This window comes from Poecilia formosa, unplaced genomic scaffold, assembly GCF_000485575.1.
Source record: "Poecilia formosa unplaced genomic scaffold, Poecilia_formosa-5.1.2 Scaffold509, whole genome shotgun sequence".
In the NCBI taxonomy this organism is placed as follows: Eukaryota; Metazoa; Chordata; class Actinopteri; order Cyprinodontiformes; family Poeciliidae; genus Poecilia; species Poecilia formosa.
Window position 1 is genome coordinate 16,427 of NW_006800448.1, and position 16,483 is coordinate 32,909.

A 16,483-nucleotide genomic window follows, 5' to 3' on the forward strand; every position below is an offset into this window, starting at 1 on the left:
TAGCAGGAATAAAACAAGACCACCAGAGGGCGGTGTTGTCACATAGAACAGAATGGAATGGGTCAAACACGTCAGTGTCCGAACTGCGTCACGTGTTCCCTCATGACGTAATTATTATAAGACTTAAAAGTATTTGCATGTTCTCCCTGTGCATGCGTGGGTTTCCACCCACAGTCCAAAAACATGACTGTCAGGTTAATTGGGGTCCCTCTAAATTCTCCTTAGGTGTGAATGTGCATGCATGGTTGTCTGTCTATATGTTCCCCCTCTGACAGGGCTGGCGACCTGCTCAGGGGCGTTAACCCTGTCGCCCCCGATGTTCAACTGGCGAACGATTCGGAGTAATGTTTCGTCCGAAACGTTACCCTCTGTGAGGGCACCTGTTCGGGGGGATACTCACAGGGGGATAAGGGTTAAAGTGAATGACGAATGAATGTTTTACCTCACATTCAAAAAATAACATTTTTCAGATAAAAATATTTACACGATTGGTTCCATTTCTGAAACATGAGTTAGAAAAACAAAATATGACTGTGGAATCAAAAATAAAATATAAGTAAGAGTGAAGAAATAATAATATGAATTGGGTAATTATTGAAGCCATTCAACTCTGTATTTATTTTATATTGATGTGCCGCAGCAAATCTGATTGGTCTGATTGGAGTTACTTGCTCCACGCTGGGATCTCACACAATTATTCGCTGAAGTTATTCTTTAAATACATTTAAAGAATAACACCTGGGCATAACACCGGACGCTTTGGAGCGCCTGGTTAGGAAGCCCATTCAAAAACCTTGGTACATCAGTACAGTGCAGGACTTATTTACAATTTTTTTAAATTAACCAATCCAGCAAAAAGTGCATAATAGGAGATTTTTCTTAAATATTTTCACAGAATTTGAACAAGGTGAAGTTAAAACTATGATGGATTCTGGATAAAACAATTACAAAGAAGGTTTTTTTGTCTAAGATGAAAAATGTATCTATATTTTTTGCACAATTTTGTTTTTTCTAACAAATGGCATGTTTTAGTGCATATTTCAATTTATGATTAATAGATTACTAAACTAGTTAATGCTCATTTCAATAAGCAATTAATCACGATTAATTGCGTCAGTCCTTGCAACAGCCTTTGAACAGACAATCTGATAAATGTAATAAAACATGAGTAAAAATGTTTTTTTATTCAGAAATAATTTATAAAATATTTGAAAAATAGTGCGATTTAAAAACAATTAAAGGGTGAAAAATGAATTTAAATATTTATATATAAATTAATAATTAAAAAAAATACTTAAAACTCACTTTTATGAACTACCTGTTAGTACATTAACATATGTATATTTGATGTTACAGCTGTTTATTTACAATTGTTTGCCTTTGACAAAAATGTGTCAAATATATTAAATAAAAAATATTAAGTTTAGCATAGTATTCAAAATCTCAAAAACAATAAAGTACAATTACAAATAAGTAATTAAAAAGATCTCTCATTTTAAAATTAAAAATGTCAGAAAAATAAAAAGAAACTTGATTTGGTATGTAGAGATAAAAAAACTAAAAAAGATAATTTAAAATTACAGTTACAGAACAGATTGGATCCCAGGAAGATTAGTAAACAAGATTGGTGGAACCTAAAAGGGGATACTAAAGAATAAGGAGACCACATAATCGCCTAGTAAAATCAAGTTCTGAAAACATAAATTTAACAGTTTACCAAGAATAAAACATGTCTAAAATCTCAGATTACAAATTAGAAACATCTCTAGTTTTATTTTAAAGCTCTTGAAGGAAAAAAGCAGCTACTTACAGCTCAGATCCGCCCGACCAAAACGCTCGGCTTGTTTTCGCGGAGACAAACTGCAGCGGCCGAGCATGTCAGCAAAATCCTCGGAGCGGCCGGATAATTGGAGCATTTTTGTCTGACCAATGCCATGTGATAAACTAATGAAGGAGGCATGAATGGGCAGGATGAGTCAAAAAGAGGAGCACACAGGAAGCACCGATCGTTTAGATATCTTTATGTTGTTTTTACATTTACTCAGTTTAACATTTTCAGTTGGACACGATCACAAACAAAAAAAAAAAAAATAATGAGCACACAAACATAATTTAATCTGGAAACCTCATATACAAACAGTGCAGCTTCTGGAATGATATCGGTCACTTCTCAGACAGAGAAGAACGTACACTTGGTGTAACATCAATAAATTAACTCAGTAAGGTCATGGATGGTGTTTTTGTTTCTAGGATACCATTTATTTGTCTGTGATTGGTTGGAGCAGACACCCATTAGCCACACAAAGCCCCATGCAGCCTTTTAATGTGCTGACAGGTTTAGAAAACGAGCAGAAACTGCGACACAGAAGCTGTTTTTGTCATGAAGACTGATCCAATTAGAGGACAACCTGATAAAACATTCAATCCGTAAACTCAGACCACCGAGAGCTAGCCATCCCTGCAGTTAGCAGAGCGCCCCCGTCAGGAGATAAACAGCAATACACCACACAAACAACAACACGTCTTTTGTGCATCAGCAATTTGGCTTCACAGACAAAGGAATGATATCTCCCATATGACATGTAGAAAATAAAAAGGAGCTTTTTGTCTCGAGCACAACGAAGGATCTCAGTCCAAAAACTTGCGGTTCGGGTTGGCGCCGAAGAGAGCCACTCGGATCTCAGGCATCATCTGCAAAGTTTTAGAAATCATAAAATCATCAGCAAAACAAAGATGACTGGATATCAGTCTACTAGAGCTGCTTGAGCATTCACATTTCTTCAAACCAGGTCCAATTTTAATCAGTTTTGTTTCTCAATTATTGTTTTCTAAAAAATTGATAAAAATGACTGAAAATATGGTTTTAAGCGGCTTTTATCTCAATCATCCCTTGTGTGAGAAGAGAATATAGTCAAAATATCTTCTGGTAAAATTGTGCTTGTACTCTAGTAAAGAGACAATTTTAACAGAAAAAATGTCTTAAAATTATGAGAAAAGAATTGTTTTAATGAGAACAAAGGTTCTCATTAAAACCTGTTTTAATGAGAACAAAGGTTCAAAGGAATTCAAAGGCCAAATAAATTAGAAGCTGTAAATCATCCCTGTCAAACAAGATGGCGGCTTTAAACTATGGAAATCCAAGGAGTGCATTGGCGAAAAAAACAAAAACAAGATTTTTAAAAAATTAAACCTTCAAAAACCAAACACTTAATTTATCTCCTTAAATTCTACAATCAAAAATCAACAAGTGTATGAAAAGTTGTCAAGCCAAAACAAATTATTGGTATTATTTGATCAACACACAACCAAAACAAAGCAATAAAAACTCCACTACCACACAAGAAAAAGACATTTTACAACATAAGTATCTAATGGCTTTATAGAAACCAACAATATACAGAACAACAAAAATCTAGAGGGGAAAAACAGATGTAAACATACGAGTTGTGTATATTTTTTACCTGCTGAGCCATTAGGTCCAGTCTGCTCTCCAGGGTGTTGGAAACTTTGATTTTCCCGTCGCCGTTATAGATCTCAACACCTCCAGAGCTGCAGAAACCAGGACAGATTGAAACATCTGCAGGAGAATAATCTTCTCCTGCAGATTATTCTGCAGGAGAATAATCTGATCCATGTTTCAGCTTACACATCTGGAGAGAGGAAGTTGTCCTGGTCAATCCGGACCTCCAGGTTGTTCTTCACAGCTGCTTTATAGATGGAGATGTTCTTCTGGATGGACGCCTTAAAAACACACAAGTTCTTCATTTAGAGGTTTGCATATTTTAGAAAAAACATAAAATCTTGTAAAGTATTTCTCCTTATAGTGTCTAGTGTAAATATCTCATTTGAAATTAGGCAAAAAAAATAAAGCAACTTTTCAGCAAAATGCAGGCGTAAATTCGTTAATACTGATAAAAAAGTGCTACTTCCATTAGAATATAACAACATTTTTACTATGTTATAAGTGAAATAATCTGCCAGTGGAACTTAAAAGAAGCTCTTGTATCCTGCTGAAAAGTTACTTGTAAGTAAGTTTTGTCTTATTTAAAGATATTTGCATTAGAAAATAGACAAAAAATACTTGGAAAGATTTTGTTTTTACAGTGCAAACCTTAAGACCTTGACACCATTTTCTCACCTGTACCAACTGAACGTCCTGTTTACGACAGCGGATCGTCACTTTGGGCTCCAGCAGCTGATAGAAACCCTGATATGAGAGATTATAAAAAGAAATACATGCTTTAATGTCTTCATATTTTAGGTCAGATTTGCTTAAGTCTAGAACTGAAGTCAGAGGAACGTCTAAAATCCTCTGAACTTGTGGTGGGAATTTATCATTTATCGTAAAAAGTTTCTTACCATGGTAAGAATTTTGATTTATCGTTGTCCCATAAATTTAAATTAATGATCTTAAATAAAAAACAAAATTGACAGTGTTATCAGAAATTTTCTTTTTACTATTTTGTCCACGAGTGTATTAATAAATGAGCTGCAACTCAGCTTAGGTTGCTAGGTGACGAGCAGAACTCTGCTGAGGTTGCTAGGTAACAGCCTAGGCATGGGGTTGCTAGGTGAGGGACAGTGCCTGCTGATTTATGACGTTACATTTTGGAGATTTTGGAACCATCTCACTTTTTCAGACACCAAAAAACATTAATTTATTGCCACAAAACAGCTGGGTGTTTTTTTTTAAGTGCTTTGGCTGTTTTTAAAACCATTTGGAGTAAAAAACTTGAAAAATTTTAATTTTGCATTTAAAAAACGTATTAATTTTCTTTTATTTATCCTTTTTATCATTATCACTAAGTACAGCGATGCATTTATACATCCATATTACACAACCTTACTCTGAACTCTATAACCTGACTAATTTAATTTAGTTAAGTTTTATGTAACAGTTAGGAGCAAAACTAACACACCAATCTAAAACTGATCTAGCTGAGTGAAGTGATTTCTATAGAGAAACCTACAGGTTGTTCACTGAAACAATAGGTCTTTTTTTTAGAAAGAGATGCTGTGGCTAATTGTTTCTAACCTAGAACACCACAAGCTAATTAGACTCACATGATCTAAATGGGAAAACTTTAAACATAGATAACTGCAGAGCCAATCTGAGAAAAACTGTACACCACAAAAGATAAGGCACCATATGATCGCTGTACAGAATAATACAATTAAGTTGTTTGTTGGCAATTTCAAGGAAGTTCCCAGTTAATCTAATACATAGGCTAATACCCAGCAGATCACTGTGTCTTCTTTATGAAACCAATAGAATCTATTGGATTATTTTAATCTATTGGATTAAATGTGATGTATTTCCTATGGTAAATATTAAAAATCAGGTATAAAACGTGAACAAACCTGCAGAATCAAACCGTCCAACAGAGCTGGGTACCGAGCTGGATCTTTAGCGATGTTAGCAAGCCGCTGGCGAGCTTCATTCAGCATATCCTGACAGGACAAACATGGATCATATTTGTTGTCATTTCCACTCAACCTGCGTGTCTCACTGCTGTGCGTGTGACAAGGCTTACTGAGATCATATCGTCGCGGGCCTTCAGCACCTTCAGTCGAGCCTGGTTCATCAGGTTTGACATTTGACTGTTGGACAAATAACAGACACATTGGAGCTGCTTAGATTGCTAAATGGATCTATATTTATCCATGCAGACGGTAAGGAGGCGGGCTGGTTAGAGGGAACCACAGGGTGAAGAGCTGGGACACAATTATAGAAACACTGCTGCGCACACAGCTGCTTCTTTGTTCCTGAAGTGAGAAATAAAAGGATGTGGTGTCCCGCCATGACTTACATCTTCTTCTGCTGCTCAATCTGCTTCTCTTTCTTCTCGTAGTACTCCATGATCTTCAACCGCTGGGTTTGGACCAGACGGCCCTTCTCAATGTTGAACTCCTCCTCTGCCTGCAGGGACACACTGGGTTATTCTGGCTGGATTTAAAACACTTCAGCTCATGTACTGAAAGGTTTATTTCTTAAGAGATCAGTTTGTGGTGTAGAGATCCTTTCCTTTCCTTTTTCAGTCCAAATATTAAAGACAAACCTGAATTTATGTTGTGTATTAATTCATGAACACACGAATACAATGGAAACATTTAATTAAAGTACATACCTAACAAAGTCTGAAAATAAAAGCATTTTTCTATTTTCCATTCTCTTTTTCCATCCTTATTCAGATTTGCATGACACATTTCCAGACGACACAGAAAACTGAGGAATGTTATGATTTCTTTGGGTTTAATTTTGTAAACTTGTTTTTAATTTTTAATAATTGGTGAATAATGACTACATAAGCCAGTCCTAGCTCCATCAACAACTTAAAAATTATGAGGAAATTTTTAAATAAGTTAAAATACAGAATATTTTTCGTAAAACATATTTAATGACTACACTATCAGTAGTAATAATAAAAACAATAATGATGAATAAAACTAGCATATTATCATTTTGTGAGAAAGATAAAAGAACTCACAAATGTATTTTAGTTATTCTGTTTTCTCAAAAAAAGAAAAGTTAAAACTTGAAGGTGAGGGTGTTTTCTACACCTAAAATTATTGTCTGGATCCACTCCACCTCACAGCTATTTAGGTTACTTCTATTCAAATAATCATTTAAACCAAAAATTATATGCAAAGAATATAAATATCAACTTAAGGCTTAAAAAAATGCAAATGTTATGGCGTTTCTGATGCTCCAATTTGCATCTTTTAGCACCCCCTAGTGGCCCTAGTGGTGAGTTTCACCCATTGAAGGACTAAATGCAATGAAACGTGACAATCCTCATATTTTCTCTCTCTGGGTTCCAGCTGTTTTTATACCATTATTAGCAGCTTTAGTAAATAACCAATTTTGCTTAATAGACATTAGTTCAACAAATTATTTACTGAAAGTAAAGCTCATGCAAAAAAAAAGAAGCCTTAAGCAAAGAGCAGATGTGTTTTCAATCATTTCCTGTCTGATTTACAGACCAACAGAAGCAAAGCAGATGGATTTCCTGATTTCACAATAAAAAATACCCTGAAGGCACCATGTGACATCTCAGACCTAATAACTCTGATTCAGAATATTATCTGAGCACAGAATGAGAAATATTTATTTGAAGCAACAATAATATTAACGAAATTATCAGTGTGTGATAATGACTGTGTGTTTATACCTTTGCATCAATTTCCTCTGCCTTCTCATTGGCCTCCTGCTCTATGAAGGCCATCATATGTTTAATCTGTGGGGGGGAAAAAACACAGAGAAGTGAAAAAAAGTCACTTTCCACAACAGAATATATATCACCATTTATTTAGCCAAAAACTTAGACTCACAACATAATTTGTTTACAAAAACATTCCTGCTAATCTGAAGCATATTTACGATATTTGTAATCATGTCCAAATGCAAGGTTATTTGAACAAATCCATAATTTTGTGCAGAACAGATTTCTTTCCCTTCATTTTTAATGTGTAACTAATGTGTAATGTGGATAATTGGAATAAAACAAAATGACATGCATCAGTTCTGTTGGTAGATATACTCTCTCTGACTTTCAACATTATTTCTCCATTTATTTGTAAAGTAACATCTCTGATGATATTTGCCACATCAGTAAGAAATGTTTTAGATCATTTGGTTGCAGGTCAAAGCAGAAAAGTCTAAGTCTATTTTCTAAGACTTTTTTTTTTTTTTAGTTACTATTACTTTCAAATACAACTCAGCTGCAGCAAACTTTCTGAATATGTATAGTCCTCTGAAATAATTTTAGCTTTGTCAAGTATTCAAAGAACTGCAACTCCAGAGCCCGGGGTTATCGTCTGCAAAACCTGTTTAGCAGAAGTTACACCTACATGCGTCTCCACCAGCTTTGCAAAATGTGAAGACTTTCATTCTCGACTATCCTTTAAAAAATAGCTTGAGCTCTGATTGGGTGGAAGTCTTGCAACAGAATGTAATTTGAATTTTGGTCTGTACTTTGACTGAGCCATTCTAACACAATAAAATGTTTGAATTTAATCATTTCCATTTTAGTTTGGGCTACTGCTGCAACACTAAAAAATGTTTGCACGTTTGGCTAAAGGGTTAATATTGGGATTCATTTACTAATTTTAGTAATTAACATGTTAAATCTGCTGTAAAGTGTAGGAATAATTTTGCAAACACTGTCAGTTTTCTTATAAAGTTTCTTTTTATTCTTAACAGTTGGTTTAAGAAGTAAATTTATGCACTAAAATTTGCCTCCGATATGAATAAAACTGACTGAATCTGCATAACAGACTACCATGGTAAAGAATTGGGAATAAAATGAATAAAAACAAATTTTAAGACCAGTGAAAAACCCTGACAGACATTCAGAAAGTTTCAAGTGCTAGTGTTCAAGAATATTTCACTATAACATGTGGTTTCTTTTAACCAGATGAATGATTTAGACATTTACAGAGGGAGAGGGAGGGATATTGCAGCCATGTTTAATGCTCAGATCTCTTCTGTTGCTAGTTATTGGAGCTTCTTCATATTATTTTCCACCTCAGTCACTCCAAGTTCCTCATCAGGCCTTGGCGTGTTGTTCATCATGTGATCGTTTGGAAATATGACCGCAATAACTTCTGTACGGCCTCAGCTTTAAATCACAGCAAACATAAACTGGTTTTCTTACCAGTAACAGCCCTATTAGAGCCCCCAAAAACGCAGTACAGAAGGTTTAACCTGCCAATGTCATCCTTCTTCCAGACGGATTACAGGTCATAAAAATACGGTTTTACCTACTGTAGCTTTTAAATTAGCAGCATAAAAGATAATCCTACAATATAATGCTTTATGGAGTAAAGCTGCGTGTTTGAACACTTTGTTACCTGCTTCTGAACGTCGGCATCGCTGAGCGCCATGGTCACGGCTGTTTAAGGTACACCGAGGCCTTCAGGAGGGGAAAAACAAACACAAACACGGTTTTAAAACGACACAAACGACGACACGCAGCTGCTACTAACAATAACAATATTTTAATTAAAAGAAGAGGGGTTTAAAATGTGTAAATATACCCGAGAATGACAGAGGAGACGGTTTGAATTAATCTCCGCAGTCGTGACTCCAAAAGATGTCCACAGCAGATCAGCTGACTAGCAGGAGTCACCTGACGGTTGGTTCTGACCAGAAGGAGCAACTGGCTCAGAGGCGCATTACCGCCCCCTGCCGGACCGGAGAGGAACGGACAGGCGGAAATAAAATAAAATAAAATAAAATAAAATAAAATAAAATAGTCAAAGTACTAATAATTAAGTACAAAAGTAATGCATATGAAAGAAAAAAATATTTTCACTTTTAAAGTGATCTTGATGAGAGTGAGATTTATAGGTGACAATGACATAAATATTGGATTCATAATAGGGATTTTGAAAGTTAAAATTATGACTGAAAGGATGTAGCACAAAGATCATTTGAATAAAAAAGATCTCTCTAGATTTTTGAACAAACCATTTAAAATGATTTAACGCCATTATTCTATGCATGTGCTCCATGTAAATAAATAATTACAAGGTTTCACAGTTTATGTTTTGTAGCTTCAAATCACTCCTATTTTGCTATCATAAAAATGAATATAATATTATCTTGCATGTAACAATTATTTGTGGGTTAAAACCTGTAGATTTATACATTTTCTGTAAAAAAAAAAAAAAAACTTTAAACAAATTAAGCCCATAATTTTACTATGCATAAAAGATTATTTATTTAGCATTTTAATACCTGAGTAACAGCAGTATTTTATAAGATTGTGTTATTAAGCAAAGGTTTACATATGACCTTGAAGATAACCACTATATTTTACTGAATAATTAATCAGTTTTGAATTGATTAAGATGTAATCAAACAAAAAAATTGTTTAATTTTTAACAGGGAGGTGACTATAGATACAGGTGTGAGAAGCTGAACTCAGTGAATTTATCTCCAAGTCATTCCAGATTGAAGTTTTATTTCATTTGTTTTATTTGAACTTGCTTGATATTTGGAAAATATCCAAATTAAACTGCAGTAATTATTTCACCTACACATTCCCAGGCTTTGTATTATTTCGTGCACAGTTACTTCATTGAGCATAAACAGAGGAAGTTGCAAACAAAGAGGAAGTTCACAGCAAAGAGTTATAAAAACAAAGGACGGATATAAACTTAGGATGTAAAGATATGATTAAATGTGGTGAATCTGTCCGAAGACAGATTGTTTTACAGAAGAAGAGAAACAGAGAAGGTTGTCTTAGAAAATGATAAAACTAAAAATCTGCAAGACAAAATCATCATGGCACTCCTGAGGTTTTGTTTTTTCCCCCTGCTGCCAGCAGGGGGAGCTAGAAGCTGGAAACTTTAGCTTTAGAAATAGCTCTTCTCTGTGTCTGACATGCATTTTCCGCTCATGTCACAGTGTCACCAGCACCTGCTGTGCTCTCTAATCTGTTTGGACAGAAAGCGTAAAACTCCAGAGACTGTTTACCTGAGTGAAGCACAGAGATCCGCTGACCTCTTTACAGGCCACAAAACACAAAGGTTAAACTTGGATTAAACTTTAAGAGTCTTTTTTTAAACTACATTTTCACTGATTACTGTCCAAACTTTCTCAGTTGGGATGATCAGCAAAGTCACGATTGACTCCTCTGCTGCCAACTGTTATGTCATGGATTTGTGAGGTGGGTGGGTGAGAGAGAGGGAGAGACACTTGTGGACAGCTTGTCCACCTTGTTATTCCCTTCCCAGCACCAGAATGCATTTCTGCCGATCTGCTGACCTGTGGCTTTGTCTCTGAATGCACGTCACAATCTGACCTGCTCCTCATCTAGCAACTCTTCCACAGAGGACAGAGGTACTCCTGCTTTTCTTATAAATCCTGTTTGAGTTGCATTAAATATTGATGACTTATTCTGTCCAGAGTTAAGCTGACGTTTGTTTTGGAGGATTATCATGTTTGCAGCCAAGGTTCAACAAAAACGTGAAGCAAAAAGGAAATTTTTTTTCTCTTGACATTGAAAGCTGACCTTCTCCAACCTGTGTTGGCTGCATGTTAGCATGGAAAGCTCGGCCTAAATCTCATTATTTAACCCCTCGTAATCTGCTGTTGATGTAAAGGACCAGTTGGAAACCACATTCCCATGTGGGACAGTAAATAAAGGTCCGTTTCTGAGCTGGTCGACGTGGACGAGGCTTGTTTTCTGACTAACTTTGCTGTTTAGATCAGGCCAGTTGCTGCTACAGTCTGCACAGACCTGCAGGACTGAAAACCCTTACAGTTAAATTTCCTGCTTAAAGTCATAATTACAAGTAAAGGCACAATAAACTTTCTTGAATTAAATAAAACACATATGCTCTTTGATCTTCAAGGTCTCACTAATTAATGTATTAAAGTCTCAGAAAGCTTAATAAAAACGCTGTTGGAGGACAGAAAATTGTTTCCCTTTGAGACAATAAGAATGAAATATTGTATGTGCTCAAAGAAATGGCAGCAAAAATATTCCTTTTGGACATTTACTTCAAAAACCTTCATCATTTTAAATTTGAGACTTTAAATCGTATTGTTGTTGTTTAGAAAGAGCAACAAGTCCACATCACTGCTACATATTAAAATAAATATTTATGAAAAACAAAATATTTAGACAATGAAATATTGGACAATTAGTACAGAGGATTTTTATATATTTTAAATTTTGGACATTTTATGGAAATTTAGGGTATATATCAGCATGTTAGAGGTTATTTCAGTATGTCAGTATTTATTTCACATTTTTATACAAATACACAAGGTGGGAAACAGACCAGCTTTGAAAGTAAAAATTAAATATTTTAGCACCAAACTGTTTTGTAGAAATGGGTAACTTGGCAAACAATTTTTTTTTTTAAATTTACAAGAATCATAAATATTTTAATCTAATTGTTGTCTGAAGTCCAGTCAATTAAGTTTAGTTCAGCTTCTGTGAGCTGAACTAATCATGAACATGAGCTAATCAGTTCTGATTAGCTCATGTAAATTTGATTTACTTCATTTTAGCCCATTTGCATAAATATAGTGCATTAAAACGTCAAACTGAATTAAAACAGACATTTAATTAAAATTCTGATTATTTATTTCAAACATGTAAATATGAGTTAATAAAGAAAATAAAAAAAATCGAGACAACAGATGTATATATTCAAAAAGTTTCAGATCCCATTCAGTTCAAACTTTATTCCAACTGAATTCAGCTGTAATTCATCATTTTTTATTTAACCTTGAATGTTACTTGTACTCAATTCAGTTTTGTTTTAATTTCAACCAATTTTACTTTAATTCTACATACATTTGATTAAATTCATTTAATTCAAATAAATGTCTGTTCAAACAAATGGATTCAAACTAAATTACATTTTTAACTTACTGAACAGTTCAGTTTAAATGCAGTCAAACTGCAGTTTGAATTAATTTGTTTTAGCTCAATATGAATTGAGTTGGACTGAATCCTATTGTAGCTAAATAAAACTGAAGCCTAATTAAATGTGCCTGAGTTCAACTCAATTATCTTCAACTAAAGTTCAATTCAGCTCAGTTTAACTGAGCTGAATTGATTTATTTTCATTTAAATCAATTCAGCTTGAACTGAATTTATTTTAATTTAGGATGAAGTTTGAACTGAATCAGATTGATTCAGTTCAGTATGAACTGAGTCAACGTACACGGCACCTACATATTAAGACGTAAATTAAACTGAAACAAACTGTATCAAAGCTCAATCCTTAATTCAATTCAGCTTCAACTGAACTAAGTATCAGTTTTATTTAGTCTGTCTGGGGTTATGCCACTTCAGTTTAATTCAATGTGATGTTTTAGAAAAGTGAAATTAAAACCAGACAGGGCTCTGAAGACTAGCAGTGAATATGATACAATATTATAGAGTGACCAGAGAGCGTTACAAATATCTATTCTGGGACTGGCATGAAGGGGACGAGTTACCGTAATCAAAGTGGTGACACAAGAAGGTCAAGGTGTGACCTAAAGGAACGTCTCAAAAGAATTCATGAAAAGACGACATGTTTGATTTTATACCCACGAATAAAAAGCTACGTTTTCAGACTACATGTGAAAGCTAAGTCAGTACTTTAAATCTGTTGAATTGGCGTTATATCACTATTTCCCAAGCTGCAGCGCTTCCATTTTTGATTGACAGACAGACATGTATATGGCACCTAAACATAGTAAGATATGCAAGGCTAAAGATAGCAACACAGAGGAGCAAGCGAGCAATTTTTTCCAGAGGCTGATGTCAACGAGAACGCAGACAACAATCGCATGCGATTAACTTTGTCTGGAAAAACTGGATAACTTTGGCGCCTTTATAAAAACACACAATGTTTACAAAAGAATATTCACGCTTTGTCACATTAAAACCACAAACTTCGATTTATAGCAAAAAAACAACAACCGAAAAGTAACTGTGAAGAAAGTTTTTCCATCATTAAAAATCTGAAATCTGTGCTGTGCATGATGGGTATTTATCACTTTTACACAAGCCCAGTTATACTGGAAGTATAATTTTTTAAGTGTTGTGACAGATTTTCATTTAGGTCCAGGTCTCTACTTTGAATAGGCCATAAGTCTGCAACATGCAGCTCCGGAGCAACAAGTGGCTCTTTGGACTTTAATGGCTCTTACGTTTGGTTAAAAATTATACACACAGATATAATAATAAATGGATTTTTAGTAGTTTTTTTCTAGTTTTTTTTTTTTTTACTTGTGTTTAATTTCCACACTAAAAGAATAACACTAAAAAGATCCATTTGTCTTAAGATCTATTTTCTTGTCATAAGGTTGGAATCTGTGATTTTTTATTTTTCTTACATCATTTTTCATCCAACAGAAAAAAATAGTCCATGCTCTTTGCAACATTATACGTTTATTTTTTTATTTTTATTTTTTTGAAATCCTAAAAACAGAAGTAAAATGATGGTTCCTTAAAAATGACACTTTTTTTTTTTTTTTTTTTTACAAAAGACATATATCTAAAATTATTGGTTGTCTTTTGGCTAAAAAAAGTGGCATTTGTGGCTCTAACAGAAGTCTTTTGGTTGTAAAGGTTGCAGACCCTTGGACTAGGCCATTCTAACACAAGAATATGCTTGGATCTGAACCAAGTTTAATCGGGTTTGAATTAGGGATGCAAGTTATTGATTAATTAGTTAAAAAGTTGACTGGTTTTATCGACCAACTAACAATTAACTAATAAGAAGCCATTTTCTTAAAACAGAAATTTTTTCTTGTATGTCTTTAAATAACATAAAGAGATACGTTTTTCATAATATGGTGGACGAATTTATGTAATATTTAAAAAATAGACGTTTAAATAAGTACCGTCTCTGGTTATTTTTTAATGAACGTTAAAACCTCGCTCAAAAAAGTTCAATAACTCACAACAGTCTTCAAAATAAACCTAGCTTATTGGCATGTTGTTGTTTTTTTTAATTTACCATCGTGTTACATTTTTTCTTGATTATATTCCAGAATATTTTCCTCGCCTTCTTAGCACGTCAGTAATTTTTGAATGAGAAGTTGACGCAGCGACGTCATGCAGTTTCTGAATGAGCGTTGCTAATGTGATAAATTAAGGACATTGTCGAGTATTTCTATTTTAAAACAACTTAAGGAGTTTGTCGAGTGTTTATCTTGCTAAACAAAACTGCATAAAGTGCATTTTACATACCACACCAGACTCTGTTTGGACCGTTCATCTTTTCTGTTTTGGTTTGGCCGCCATATTTAATTTTGTATCAATTGCTAAGGATGACCAGTGGCGCCCTCTGCTGGACGGCGGCCAAATTACAACACTGAAAGAAAGTCTAAAGTCTAAGTTAATCGAATTGAACTAACTTTTACCTAATCAGCCATTAATTGTCAATTAAGTGGATTAATTGTTTCCGTCCCCAGTTTGAATGCTTTTGAAAGTAATCGTCTCACCTCTGATCTGTGCTTGTCTGCAGCAACCAGCCTTCATTCTGGAGGGAAAGGTCCCAGTCGAGCCCAACAGGGGGGATGGAGGCAGCAGTCCGGCCTCTCTGCCTCTGACCCCGGCAGAGACCTCTGGACCCTGGCACAGTGAGAGTCTGCTGGCAGAGTCCTGGTCCACGATGGGCGACATGGACCCTGAGGACAGCAAGAGCCTCGACAGCAACGACGGGCCCGTTTTAGCCGGAGACGAGAACCACTCCTCCAACTCCGACATGGTGCACCTGGAGCGGGAGGAGGCGGAGATGCTGGAGGAGACCGAGGGGAGGAGATGGAGGGACGAGGACGAGGAGCTGCAGGCAAGCATTCTGAGCATGCTCAGTGTGGAGAGGGAGCTGGCGGAGCCGGACCTCCAAACTCCGGAGGCGAAGGAGCTGCTGGTGTCTGCGGAGGAGCCTCATGCAGAGTTCAGGCACGTTGTTCCCCCGATGGCGCTGCCTCTGCTGCCCATTCTCAAACTGGATCCCCCCTCCACGACAACCACACCGGTCCCTTCAACCACAGCCTCCGAAGTGGAGGAGCAATATTCCACGCTGGGCCTCCACCCTCCATCCATCCTGTCGCCGAAGGCTCCAGAGCTTCAAACAGAAGAGAGTCCAGAAGCTAAATTCTCACAGATTCCCCTTCAGGATGATGGAGAACATTCAGTTAAAGCAGCCGCTGCACCTAAGACCAAATCTCTGAGCTCCTCCGAGCTTCTGTTTGGAGGCGCTGCGCTAGTGGCCGTCGTAGGAGTGGTGGCTTATGGAGCTGTAGTCTACTGCAAAAAGTAGAAAAACGCATTTTGACCTGTGTCTTTTCAGTTCTCAGATGTATTCCTGCTGAATTATTTACATTTCCTTTCTGAATTCTGCAGTTAAATTAGATTTTGTAGAAGAATGTAAAGCTACCTCGGCTCACAGAAGCCTTTTTTCTCTTTAATCTATGAAAAAACTGACAAAGGAAACTGAAATCAGGTTGATCATGTTTGGAAAAGCATCCATCAGCACCAGAGAGCAGCATATAGATAAAAATGAAGACAACCAGCACATTTCTCTAAATGTCATACATCTTGCAACATCTCTGTTCATGGTTTTTTTCTGTTTCTAGAGCATGTGTCAAACTCGGGGGCCAAATCTGGCTTTTTATGCACCATCAAGTTACATCAATCTGTCCCTCTAGTTTTTCATGATTCCACAGCTGTGGAAATTTACGCTAAATAAAAAAAATCCCTGCTAATGTATAATTGTGAATTTATTGCAAATTGTTTAGCAAAAAATGGTCAAAAATTTGGGTTTAAGTGATGCTAACTCCCACCTTGAGGGGGCACTGTTTCATACTTTTACTCCACTGATGCCTCGTCCTTACTTGAACTCAAGTTACAGTCCGTGATTGATTTGGCGAGTAATTAAAAGTCACATTTAACGTCATAACATAACCACAAATATTGCAAGGAAGTATTTCTAATTTATAAATACTTCATACTATCGT

General features: G+C 35.6%; 3 protein-coding genes across 3 annotated transcripts in view; 1 reads left to right on the forward strand and 2 right to left on the reverse strand.

The window, feature by feature from the left end:
* Nucleotides 1-15,045, reverse strand: part of LOC103156938 (adenosine deaminase CECR1-A-like) — a gene marked incomplete at its 3' end in the record, with an annotated part of 23,269 nt that extends 8,224 nt beyond the window's left edge. The window contains exon 1 of the mRNA XM_016664756.1: nucleotides 14,966-15,045. The remainder of the gene's footprint in view (nucleotides 1-14,965) is intronic.
* Nucleotides 2,063-9,151, reverse strand: atp6v1e1b (ATPase H+ transporting V1 subunit E1b). The gene is made up of 10 exons (XM_007579133.2): nucleotides 9,040-9,151; nucleotides 8,854-8,915; nucleotides 7,173-7,238; nucleotides 5,811-5,920; nucleotides 5,535-5,601; nucleotides 5,362-5,451; nucleotides 4,139-4,207; nucleotides 3,647-3,741; nucleotides 3,462-3,549; nucleotides 2,063-2,691 (listed from the first exon to the last, which is right to left on the reverse strand). Exons 2-10 carry the CDS (start codon nucleotides 8,884-8,886, stop codon nucleotides 2,629-2,631), a joined length of 681 nt encoding a protein of 226 aa, XP_007579195.1. The 5' UTR covers nucleotides 8,887-8,915; nucleotides 9,040-9,151; the 3' UTR covers nucleotides 2,063-2,628.
* Nucleotides 10,690-16,215, forward strand: LOC103156917 (bcl-2-like protein 13). The gene is made up of 2 exons (XM_007579132.2): nucleotides 10,690-10,849; nucleotides 14,989-16,215. The coding sequence occupies exon 2, from the start codon at nucleotides 15,136-15,138 to the stop codon at nucleotides 15,784-15,786; it is 651 nt and encodes a 216-aa protein (XP_007579194.1). The 5' UTR covers nucleotides 10,690-10,849; nucleotides 14,989-15,135; the 3' UTR covers nucleotides 15,787-16,215.
* The last annotated feature ends 268 nt before the right edge of the window (nucleotides 16,216-16,483 follow it).